General features: G+C 38.2%; 1 protein-coding gene across 12 annotated transcripts in view; it reads left to right on the top strand.

Moving 5' to 3' along the window:
- The window catches only part of GOLGA4 (golgin A4), a 120,056-nt gene that overhangs the window by 33,585 nt on the left and 73,850 nt on the right, over window positions 1-12,621 (top strand). For 7 of the 12 annotated variants that reach the window (XM_069475528.1, XM_069475523.1, XM_069475524.1 and 4 more), the window contains 3 exons: window positions 3,851-4,165; window positions 7,108-7,155; window positions 10,896-10,952. In XM_069475528.1, the coding sequence (XP_069331629.1) occupies window positions 3,851-4,165; window positions 7,108-7,155; window positions 10,896-10,952 (420 nt within the window). The remainder of the gene's footprint in view (window positions 1-3,850; window positions 4,166-7,107; window positions 7,156-10,895; window positions 10,953-12,621) is intronic. The other 5 variants (XM_069475522.1, XM_069475526.1, XM_069475527.1 and 2 more) reach the window with 2 other exon arrangements.

Raw genomic sequence — 12,621 nt, forward strand, 5'->3', positions numbered from 1 at the left:
TCTCAAATTTCCTGTAAGAGCTGAAATTGGAGCTGAGTTATGAAAGATACCTGGATTTCCATATGCAGGGAAAATATGGGCCTAGGTACAGAGACGCACCACAATGCATTTGCTCAGGGAACTGGAAGTTGCCTGTTATGACTCAAGTTTTTCATGCATGGAGGGATAGATTTATAGGGAAATGAATCTTGGGAAGTAGAAACTTTGAATATAAGCTAAGGCTTTTGAACTTTATATTAAGTGGGAGTCCATGTGATATTTTTAAGAATTGGAATAAGGCAATCTGAGTTATGTTTTAGGAAGACAGTCCTGGTGACAGTGTGGTGGGGCAGATTGGTGGGTAAGACATTTGAGGCAAGGCAAGGGCACAGAAGGCTGCTGTAGATATCTGTCTGGTAAAGATCAGAATAAGAGCAGTGTTGGGGAAATAAAAAGCAGGGGTTGAAAACAAGGTAGAATGGAGAGACAGGAAGAAGTTCAAAGTAACTTTGTGTTCATTTATTTTTACTTACACGTTTCCCCTGCTCTAATCTCCCATCAGTTTTTAACAAAATGAATTCTAAATCAATCAGAGAATGTGTTTGGTACCAGAAGCCTGACAATAGTGGACACCAGTGGGAGTTTAGTTTTTTTGCGTATCAGAAGGCCTGAAGATAATCGGGTAAACAGAGGGACGCTTTCCCTCTTAGCTTCTTGTCCCCTCAGTCCCTTTACCTTCCCTATCCTTGTCCCTTGCCTTTCACCATCACAAATACAAGTTGCCCTCCAGGAATTGCATCTCCATTCTAGGCAGGAGGAAAGTACTTGAATAGTGCTATGAACTTTCTAATTTATATTTTTTTATTGATACATTTACATATTTCTATTGATACACACTTAGAAGTGAAAGTGCTGCTTCAGAGAGTGTGCCTGTATTTAGCTTTAGTAAATACTGGCAAATAGTTCTTCAAAGTGGTTTGCCTTACACGCAACACTTTGTATTTTCCATAGTTTTAAGTTTAGCTATTCTGGTGGATGTGAGGTGATATCTTATTGTGGCTTTCATTTGTGTTTGGGGAGGTGAATGAATGTTTTTATCTGGGTGTATTGTTACCCTGAACAAGACTAGAGTGTGGTGGAAAGGAAGGAGGGAAGAAAGGCTGCTGTACGGTGATAGCCAGTATTTTTTGAGTGTTTACCTCAAGCCAGGCATGCTTTTAAGTACTTCACATGTATTAATTTATTACTCCTCACAACTACCTCATGGAGGTGAGTGCTATTGTTATCCCCATTTTATTATACATAGATAGAAAAGTATCTATCTTTGTAAAGGTTAAGTAACTTGCCCAGAGCTACATAGCTAGATATATGGTAGAGCCAAGACTTGAGCCCAAGAAGTCTGGCTTCCTAGCCTTTGCTGTTAGCTCTTATAACCATAAGAGCCTGACATCTAAGCTTGTGATGACATTCTTATTTGTAAGTTTGTCTTTTGTTTGAATCAGTGTCTTTTTTAGTCTCTTTTCTCCAATAATAATCATAATTGCTAATATTTATTGAGTGTTTACCACACTGTAAGTATTTTGTGTTAGTTCCTTCAGTCCTTGAGGCAGCCATACAAGGTAGGTGGTGTTATTGTTTTTATCATCATAATTATTTTTATCATCCCCATTTTACAGAGGAGAAACAGGACTAATGAGGTTAAGTAACTTGGTCAAGGTCATGTAGAACATAGTGGTGGTGCCATTATTTGAAGTTAGGCCGCCTGACTCAATAGCTCACAGGCTTAATCACTGCACTCAGAAATGTTACTCTGATGTAACACTTAAGTTTATCAGCATCTGCTAATATGTATCTTTGGCATTGTTCATTAACTTTTGGCTGACCCTAAAATACCAGCTATTTCTGGTGTTCTTCAAACTTGTATCACTTGTTTGTGCTAGGGCAGTTTACCAGAAGATTGTCTGCTGTGAACTAAACAGCCTTTTCTCATAGGTCAGAAGTGACTGGTAATAGAGTACCAGTAATGTGGTTTTTAAAATTTTTGAGCATGAGGGTCCTTCCTCTCCCTTGATGCCTTTTCCTGCCCCCCATCCCCATTATGAAGGGAGAAACTTGTACATTAGCAAAAACCCCAGAAAGTACAGAAAAATATAAAAATGAAAATAAGGCCAGGTGTGGTGGCTCACACCTGTAATCCTAGCACTTTGGGAAGCTAAGGTGGGAGGATCATTTGAGGCCAGGAGTTCAAGACCAGCCTAGGCAACATAGCAAGACCCCATCTCTAAAAAAATAAAATAAAATTAGCCAGGTGTGGTGGTATGTACCTGTAGTCCCAGCTACTTGGGAGGCTGAAGCAGGAGGATCGCTTGAGCCCAGGGGTTTGAGGCTGCAGTGAGCTATGATTGTGCCATTGCACTCCAGCCTGGGCAACAGAGGGAGACCCTGTCTCTTAAAAAAGAAAGAAAGAAAGAAAGAAAGACCACTCAAAATCCTACCACTCAGAGAGAACCACTGTTAATTTTTGGTGTCTGTCTTTCACAACTTGGTTCTAAGGGTGTATGTATAAATATACATATAAATTGAAAAGTATGTATAATTAAGTCAAAATGAGTTTATAATATACATAGTGTTTTATAACTTGATTTTTCCTCCATTTAATAGTATATCTTGAACTTCTTTTCATGTACTATAATTTATATAATGTGTCCTCTAGTGGTGAACATTTGGGTTGTTTCCTGTTTTTCCTATTATAAACAACCTGTGATAAATCTGTGTGCATAGAAGGGCATGGGGCATCTTATTCCCTCTTACTTACTCCCACCTTGCCCAGTACTATTATTAAATCTCTAAAATTCATGAATAAATAAAACATCTCCATTGTGATTTTTTTAAACTGTTTGCTAAAGAGAATCTTTTTGTTTTCTTGTAAGTTTTGCCTACACATGACCTCAGTCTCCCCTGAGCACTTCACTCTTGGCATCTTTGAGATCTTGTAGGTGCCCCTGTTGCACTAATGAGAATGAGTTTCTAGGAGACTCCTGTTAAACACTGACTGCTGTAACCTGAGCAAAATAATGGTACTTACAACAGTTGAATTATGTTGTGCTATTTTTCATTGTTATTATGCAAATTAATGTGGTGTTATTCAAATTTATTAAGAGAACAATTCTTGCTTATCACTATTTCTAGCATCTGTGCAAAGGGATTCTACCTCAGACCTTTCAACTCTCCTCCAAGATGTGTTAATGCTTATTTTTATTCCCAGTAGATGAATAGTAAGTAGAACAGAACTGGATGTCACTAGTCAACTCTGCCACACATTCCCTTATAAAACAAGTGGGCTCATTATATATTACCTCCCTCCTGCCCCTATTCCTCTTTTTTGTTGAGAAGACTGATCAGAAATCATCACCTACATAAAGACTCACCAGATATAGGCCACTTGAGTTCAGTCATGCACTTCATGACTCTGAGTACTGGTGATACAGATGGTATACACAGATGGTCACTGCCTTCAAGGATCTTACAGTTTAGTGGATGAATCCTCACAACACATCTGACCTAGAGGTCAGCTTGGAAAGTATGGCTTCCTTCTTTTTTACAGATGTGCAAACTGAAGGAAAGTGACTTAGTGAATGAAGGTTTTTTTACCTCTAGCTGACAGACCTAGGACTTACACCCCAGTCCTCTGGTGCTTTTTCAGAAATAACCAGGTATCTTTTGTTTTTCAGGAAACAATATATTATGTAAAATGTGAGGAATATAAATTGAATCTGTTAGAGCTTTTAATAGATTATTGCTGGTGAAAGGGGGTAATGGAAGTCTATATGTGTGTTTTTAACCCACGTACTCTATTTGGTTTTGGTTGCAGTCAAGTGATACACAGTCTTTTGCACAGAAGATCCAGCTCCGGGTGCCTTCCATGGAGTCTTTGTTTCTAAGTCCGATAAAGGAGTCTCTATTCCGATCTTCTTCTAAAGAGTCTTTGGTACGAACGTCTTCTCGAGAGTCCCTGAATCGACTTGACCTAGACTTTTCTGCTGCCACCTTTGATCCACCCTCTGATATGGACAGCGAGGCCGAAGACTCCCAAGGGAATTCAGACAGTCTCAGTAAAGAACAGTTGATTCACCGGTTGCAAAGAATGGAACGAAGCTTAAGTAGCTACAGAAGGAAATATTCTGAGGTAGGAGCATGATCTTTTTGCCCTTACAAAAATTTCTTCCCTTGTTCTCTCATTCATATTACTGTATTGCTTTTACTTCTGTGGTTGGCTAGTGTTAATTCCCTAGATACCCTGGCTACTAATGGTAGGTAGTCTGTGAAAATATTTAGACTTTCAGTGGTACAGAGGCCTTTGGCAAGACTCTTGGTAAAATTTTGGAGGAGATTGTTGTCTGTAGTATTTTGGTTCTCACATTCTGGGGGTGTCTCCTCTCCTAGCCTCTCTCTTTAAGGTCACTTAGACACCCAGTGCAGAATTCATCCTCTTTCCTCCTCACATCCCCTCCCTTATTCATCTCTAAGTAATGTGCCTCTTCTGCCAGCCAGATTCCCGTTATTACTGACTCCAATTATGTTTTAGGTAGCCTGATTATCTGATAGATTTAGTTTATTCTCATTGTACCTACATTTAAACTTTTCGCCTCAAATGAATCTTTGAATTGCTAAACACCTTGAGAATGAACACTCCCTGTTTGGTCTAAGGCTCGGAGAAAGGAAGTAGTGCTGCTGTATTGTTTATTTGTCTTAAACAATGTGTAATGTTTTATTATCTTAAGGTTTGTAAATCAGTTTTATAGTTAATGAATTATGAAGTTCAGAGTTGGTATATAAATTTAGCCATGACTTCTATTTCCAGTTATGACTATAGTAGGAATAGGTTTACCCTATGGCCCAAAACAAAACAAAACCCTAGATGAAATATACAAAATATCTTTTTAAAACTATAAAGTGCTGACAAAATAAGAAGATATTATCAGGCTAAAATCTACAGGCTGGCTGGAACCCAGAGATGTAAACAGGGCATTAAAACCATTTATCTCATGAGGCACTTGTGGAATCTGGCAACTTTTTCCTTTTAAAATTTTTGCTTTTGTTTTTTATTTCTACCAAAGTTAATAATGATCTTGAATCTTTTTGTTTGTTTATATTATTTCACTAATTTAGCCATGGCTTTTAAGTTTGAAACTGGGGCAGCAGTAAAATTGGTATTTAAGTATGCCAGACACGGCGCATTTTATATGTATAATGTCATTTAATTTTGTATCATCCTTGTGAGGTAGATATTAATTAGCTCTATTTTGTAGAAAAGGGATTGGAGACTCCTAATAACTTGCTTAAGTTACATGTTAACTTGCTTAAGGCACACAGGCAGCAATTGGCAGAGTCTGGATTTGATTCTAGGTCCTTCTGGTGGTTTCTACTATTCTTTGCTACCTCAGATAGAGTCAAGAGGCTTATCTGGATGAAAAGAGCCCATAGCCTTGGACTCTACCTCTCCACTGTGGGTACCTAGGATGAAATAGTGCTGTGACATCTGATTCTTCAGTTACGCTTCCACCCCACCATTTCGGGTACTATTTTCCTATTTGATCTTAAGGTAATAAGAAGGGGAGGATCCTGGTCTTAGGCAGAGATTTTTGTTTGTTTTGTTTTTTGAGACAGGTTTCTTTCTCTCAGACTGGAGTGCAATGGCATGATGATAGCTCACTGCAGCCTTGAATTCCTGGGTTCAAGGGGTCTTCTCGCCTTAGCCTCCCCAGTAGCTAGGACTGCAGGCATGTGCCACTATGCCTGGCTAACTTTTCTTATTTTTTGTAGAGACAGGGTCTCGCTGTGTTGCCCAGGCTGGTCTCAAACTCTTGGCCTTAAATCATCCTCCTACCCCAGTCTCCCATGGTGCTGGGATTACAGGCATGAGCCACTGTGCCTGGCCAGAATTTTGTTTTTTGTATTCTTATCTCTGTTGCTAGACTCACCTTCCATTGCTGCCTGCCTCTTGACTCAAGACATCAGTAGTGGCATTTGGGGGCACACAGCAGCCTTCCAAGGTAAATGGCAATGCTCAGAATAGAGGGGTGTTTCCTTTTAAAGCTGTGGTCTATCTCTAGAGCAGCACTAGCACTTCTAAAGTAGGGTCCAAATAATTCATTGAAGCCATGTGCTTAACCTTGAGCAATCTTATATATTAAGATAATTTATAGGTTTAAAAAGATTTGTTAATCCATAATTTCATCCAGTTTTGCTAGGTTAGATGGTTAAATATCTCTTTAGGACTTAAATTACCAGTTTTCATCTGTTAGTGTCGCGCCGCAGTTGCCAGCAAGTACGACACGACCAGTTGGAGTTCTTCCAGCAGTAGTTTAATGAGGCACCTACAACAGTTACATGGCGAGAGACCTCGAACAGGAAATGCAAGCTGCTTTTATAGCCCCGGATAGGTGTGTCCCACAGGCGTGTCCCACAGGGATAGGTGGAGGGCCTGACTATGCATGTCCTGGGCGGATACACTAGGAGGCCTAGACCGCTCCCCACAGTTAGTTATAAGTTTTTCCTCCGATTTTTGCAGAGCCATAGTCACAGATTCTATGGCCAGAGGAACTTTCCAAGATCAATTACAAGGTCTATAGTCCAGAGCAAAAAAAATCACCTGCAGAGCTTGTTAAAATGCGGTCTCCCAACTCTCCACCCTCCCTCCCCCAAATCTAAGAACTCTTTCTTGCAGAAGGTGATGCTGTTGCTGATTTAGTCTGTGACTACAGTCTGAGTAGCCTCTTATCTTTAGGCAAGGCTTTAATCCCCACCTATGAATTAAGTACTAACATTTAAAGAGGTATGTTTCATATAGAAACTTTGATATCTTCTGGTCAAGTTACATTTTATTTTTTAGAAATACATATCCTGTGTTATTTAGTATTGACTGTTACACATCCAGGTAGGTTGAATTATCTATAAAGGACGCTTCTATTTTGTTTATTTTTTGACTTTCATAAAGAGATATTTTAGGAGAGGTTAGAATAATTAATTACATTTATTTAAGAATTACTGATGTTTTTTGTTTGTTTGCCTGCCTGCTTCCTTTTCCTTCATAAGGAATGACTAATGTTATTGGTGACTTTATTTTAGGTTGTTACAGCTTATCAGACACTTCAGAGAGAGAAGAAAAAATTACAAGTAAGTGATTTATTGGCTGTATTATTGAGTCATACATAATTTTAAAATTAGAAAAGATCTTAATGTAAGATATTTCTAACCCACCCCTTTAAATAATTCTCCATATGATGAAAATATTTCACCTGTTTTACCTTTATTAGGGGTTTGGATAAAGAAAGAGTGAATGAAAGATCCTAGACATTTTAGCTCCGTTAGGGATGAGCTTCCTTGAGTTATAGATCTCTGCGATGTTTAAGAGGTTTGAATTTAAGGCATGTTTGCCTCTTTCAAGCATGTTTCCTAGTGTCTCAGTCTGTAGGTTGTTTCCTTGTGTTACTGGTAAAGAGATGTTCAACCTTCTTTGCTTTCCTTCTACTTTTTAAATATTTGCAGACATCTCTGTTTCTTATCATTATATCAGGGTCCAAATCCAAGCATCCTCTTCTAAAATAGCTATTTCCTGAGGCTGCTGCTTATAAAGCTCTTGGTGAAGTACGTTGGGCTAAGAAGCTATGTATCTCTTCTCGGTGACTCACCTTGGCCCCACCATGTCATCCTGTTTGTAGCCAGAAATTTCCCACCAGGTATCCTAGGTGATAATTCATACATCAGAGCTAAGGGGAAATATCTATTCCAGTTCAAATGGTGCCATCAATTTGCTGGTTTTTTTTCCATAAAATATAGTCTTATTTTTTAAAGTAAAAGTTTATTTCAAACTGTTTAGCATTTGTCCCGTTTGAAGAAGCTAATTATATACATAACCAAAAGTTATTTATTTATTTTTTTGAGACAGTCTCTCGCTTTGTTTGCCCGGGCTAGAGTGAGTGCCGTGGCATCAGCCTAGCTCACAGCAACCTCAAACTCTTGGGCTCAAGCGATCCTCCTGCCTCAGCCTCCCGAGTAGCTGGGACTACAGGCATGTGCCACCATGCCCGGCTAATTTTTCTCTATATATTTTTAGTTGTCCAGATAATTTCTTTCTATTTTTAGTAGAGATGAGGGTCTTGCTCTTGCTTAGGATGGTCTCGAACTCCTGGCCTTGAGCGATCCACCCGCCTCGGCCTCCCAGAGTGCTAGGATTATAGGCGTGAGCTACCTCGCCCAGCCAAAAAGTTATATTTTAAGTGAGCGTGATAAAATTAATTTCCTCATGCATATTATATTTAAATAATTAATCTGCCGTGAATATTAACTCCATTAAGTACAACATAAAGTTTCCTGGCTTTGGTCTGGAATATAATCAGTTCAGAGTTGTAACATCAGTTATTTATTGCTGAATAAGTGTTCTAACTGTTCATAATAAATAAAAAATTAGATGATTACAGATAGAATTTTTAGATTATTTGATAATATTTTCTGAAACATGAGATCCATTTAAGTGAGAAGTAGTTCTGATTTAACTGGTTGTCTTATTAATATTCTATAAGTTCACTCTCAAAAGGTTACCTTGTTCTTAAGTTCTGTAAGTACCTTGCTTGTGTTTCTTTGAATTGTCTGTGAATTTTCATTTCTAGATGTGTGTTTGTAATTTTAACATTAAGTGGCAGTAGAGAGTTATGATTTCATATTTTCAAATATCAAAGATGTTAGAGATCAAATTCAATGATTTGTAGTCTTTTCTATACATGCATACATGCCCATGTGTGCATGCCTAGAAACCTCTATTAAATAGACAAATATCCTTTCGATAGATCCAATGAAATTGGAATTATAAGTACTGCCGACACTATTACCAATGCTATTTGTATTAGTTAACATTTATTGAGCTCTTACTAGTGTGCCAGGCATTTTGGTGTATTTAGTCTTTGCCCCTTTCCGGTGAAGAAACTGAGGGAGAGTGACTTGTTCATTGTTGCACAGCATATAAGAGGTAGGGAGGAGAGCCGAGATCCATTTCCTGGCAATTATATTCCAGAGCATGTGCTACAGTTTTTTATCATTCTCAGCATAGCATCTTCCTATGTTTAAAAATTTATATTTGGAACTGAACAAACAAAACCTGTGTTCATGCCTTTTGGGGGAAACAAAGCCCTGGTTTGAGTTTTATTCACTTACAAAGCCCCACAAATACAACCCATCCACACTCCTTGGTCATAAGCAGACCCTTTGCCTATCTGTGTCCCTATTTCATTGTTAACACACACAAATCAGCGAAGCTCCAGATTAACCCATTTATCTACTTCTGTGTATTTATGTTGTATATGAATATATGGTTATTTTGTTTCCATAGGCCATGACTTTCCAAGTTTAACTTCCTTTACTAGTGAAAAGAATCCCCCTGTTCCCCTCCCCCACTCCCCAAGGGTGAGTCATTTCATCTTTTTTTTTTTTTTTTTTTTTTTTTTGAGACAGAGTCTCACTCTTGCCCATGCTGGAGTGCAACCTCGAACTCCTGGGCTCAAGTGATCCTCCTACCTCAGCCTCCCAAGTAGCTGGGACTATAGGCATGCGCCACCACACCTAGCTAATTTTCCTATTTTTTGTAGAGATGAGGTCTTGCTCTTGCTCAGGCTGGTCTCAAACTCTTGCCCCCTCAGGCAACCTTTCTGCTTTGGCCTCGCAATGTGCTAGGATTACAGTCATGAGCCACTGCACCTGGCCTCATTTCGTCTTTCAATATGACTCTTTTAGCTTCTTGACTTTTTTTTTTTTGAGACGAAATCTTGCTCTGTTGCCTGGGCTAGAGTGCTGTGGCGTCAAGCTCACAGCAACCTCAAACTCCTGGGCTCAAGCAATCCTTCTGCCTCAGCCTCCTGAGTAGCTGGGACTATAGGCATGCACCACCATGCCCGGCTAATTTTTTTCTCGATATATAATTTCAGCTGTCCAGATCATTTCTTTCTATTTTTAGTAGAGACGGGGTCTCGCTCTTGCTCAGGCTGGTCTCGAACTCCTGACTTCGAGCAATCCTCCTGCCTCGGCCTTGATTTTTTTTTTAATGTATAGTTGCTAATTTAGCCATTTAATTTCTCTTTGCAAGTTTCTCCTGGGCTTTTTTTTTGTTTGTTTTTTTAAATATAGACAACTATTTTGTTTTTAAATAATAAAAGGTTTTAGAACAGGCTGGTAATTGACATATGCCACACATTATAGGCTACAATGAAATAAGTTGCATTTGGAATTTGATTTAACTTTTAGTTTTTTTTATTTTTTAAATTAACCTACATTAAAATTGACTTTTTGTTTGGTTTACATGTCTACGCATTTTAACAAATGTATAGAGTTATGTGACTACTACTATGGCCAGGATACAGAACAGTCCTATAGCATCATGATTGATTGATCTATATATATATTTATATATATAAAAATAGGGTCTCTGTCACCCAGGTTTGGGTGCAGTGGTATAATCAAAGCTCACTATAACTCTGAACTCCTGGGCTCAGACAATCCTCCTGCCTCAGCCTCTTGAGTAGCTGGGACTACCGGTGGGAGCCACAACACCTGGCTAGTTTTTTGTTTTTTTGTAAAGGCCGGGTCTTGCAGTGTTGCCCAGGCTGGTCTTGAACTCCTGGCCTCAAGCGATCCTCCTGCCTCAGTCTCCCAAAATGCTGGGATTACAAGCATGAGCCACTGTGCCTGGCCTGATTTAACTTTTAACAGATTTTCAGCATGGTCACATTGTTAACATTTTCAGTCTTGTCCTCCATCCTCAGGTTATTTTTGGACAAACAATTGTAATATTTTAAATATAATTTTTTTTTAGTTGCTTGCATTACTATGTCATGCTGTTATTTAACTAGCTTTGTTTTTAATTGAAGGGTATATTAAGTCAGAGTCAGGATAAAGCACTTCGGAGAATTGGAGAGTTAAGAGAGGTAAGATTTAATGATTAATGCTTTGAAAATAGTAATCAAATATCTTATTAAAACTATTGTGTGTGCTCGGGTAGTTTCGTATTCACTTCATTGGTTATTGTAATAACTAACCAGCCCAACCTATAAGACCGGGGATCAATTCTTACAGTTTTTATTTGTGTGGTCTTCCTAAGATACATGTTGTTGTTGGAATTAATGAAATAAGAATCGTAGTGAGCAACATGATATCATTTGCATGAGTAGTCAGTAGCAACTTTAAAGGCTAAACCATTGTCCTTCTGTTAAGTATTTTAGGCTTCCTTTTGTTTTTCCTAACCAATAATTTTTTTGCTGAAGTAAAGTAAAAATTATGTTTATTGTAATTTGGGGTGGTACTTTTTCATAGAGTTCAGATTATTTGAGCTCCTTCATGTCTTACTGTGGGTCACGTGTATCCATTTACTATCAGAGTAGGCAAGACCACTCCTGGTTTGGCCCAGTGTTTTAAACTAGCTTGCTGCCTTTTACAGTGAGTATCTGTTGACTTTTTGAGGTTCTTTTGTTCTCAGGTCCATCTTATACCTTGTTGTTTCCCTCTGCTTTCTCCTATACAGATCCCAACAACATGTGTATTTTACTGCTATTGGTGCTTTCTCCCCACCCTTTTGTATTTTGATGTTTATAGGGGAACACCTTGTTTCCATTTGTTGTGAATGGGCTTCATGAGTTTTGGTTTGCTACTTTTTGTTACTTTATGACCAAAACGTTTGAAACAGGTAGCTTTAGGGCAAAGTAAGTTTAATATTTTAGGTATTCTACCAATGTGTAATTTATGGAATTTATTAGTTTAAGATACATAGTATATTTTGAAAGTACAAATAGGTTTAAAAGGATGAGATAAATTAATAAATCTATAAATAGTTATTGAGAAAAACTAGTATAATTGTGGGAGGAGGCAAAGAAGAAGAAAAACAAAGGAGTAGAAATTCTCTTCCTTGGTTGGTTGATGTCATCAACACCAGCCATATTGTCCCATAGAATATTCTTTGTTATTGTTAATAACAGGTGATTGCCCGAATTAACCATCAGAATTAATCATATAGGAATTTCTTATGTTACTAAAGTTTTATTCTTATTGATACCATGTTTGATTTCTAGTTTCTTGCAACACTTTTTAAATTTATTTTTATTTCAGCATATTATGGGGGTACAAATGTTTAGGTTACATATATTGCTCTTGGCGGCCCCCCCCCCCCCCCCCCCGAGAGCTTCAAGTGTGTCCATCCCCCAGATGGTGCGCATCGCACTCATTATGTATGTATATACGCATCCCCTCTTCTCCGCTCCCATCTGCCCAACGCCTGGTGAATGTTATTCCTTTATGTGCACTTAGGTGTTGATCAGGCAATGCTTTTTTTATATAGCCAAGTTCCTGATTTTTTGTGATGATACAAAAGAGAGATTATGTAATTTACCAGAATCCCCAAATAGTACTTTAAAATATTCCACACATGACTTTGAAAACCAGGGTAATTTATTTTTTTATGCTGACAAGACCAAGCATTGGCCTCAATGATACAAATAATTACAGTTATCCTTCCTTAATGAAAATTTGTATAACTTCTTTTGGATTAACACCTTAGAAGAATTTATAACCACTTTTGAAGTGATAGAGAAAAGGTAAAACCTT

This window comes from Eulemur rufifrons, chromosome 7 (assembly GCF_041146395.1).
Source record: "Eulemur rufifrons isolate Redbay chromosome 7, OSU_ERuf_1, whole genome shotgun sequence".
In the NCBI taxonomy this organism is placed as follows: domain Eukaryota; kingdom Metazoa; phylum Chordata; class Mammalia; order Primates; family Lemuridae; genus Eulemur; species Eulemur rufifrons.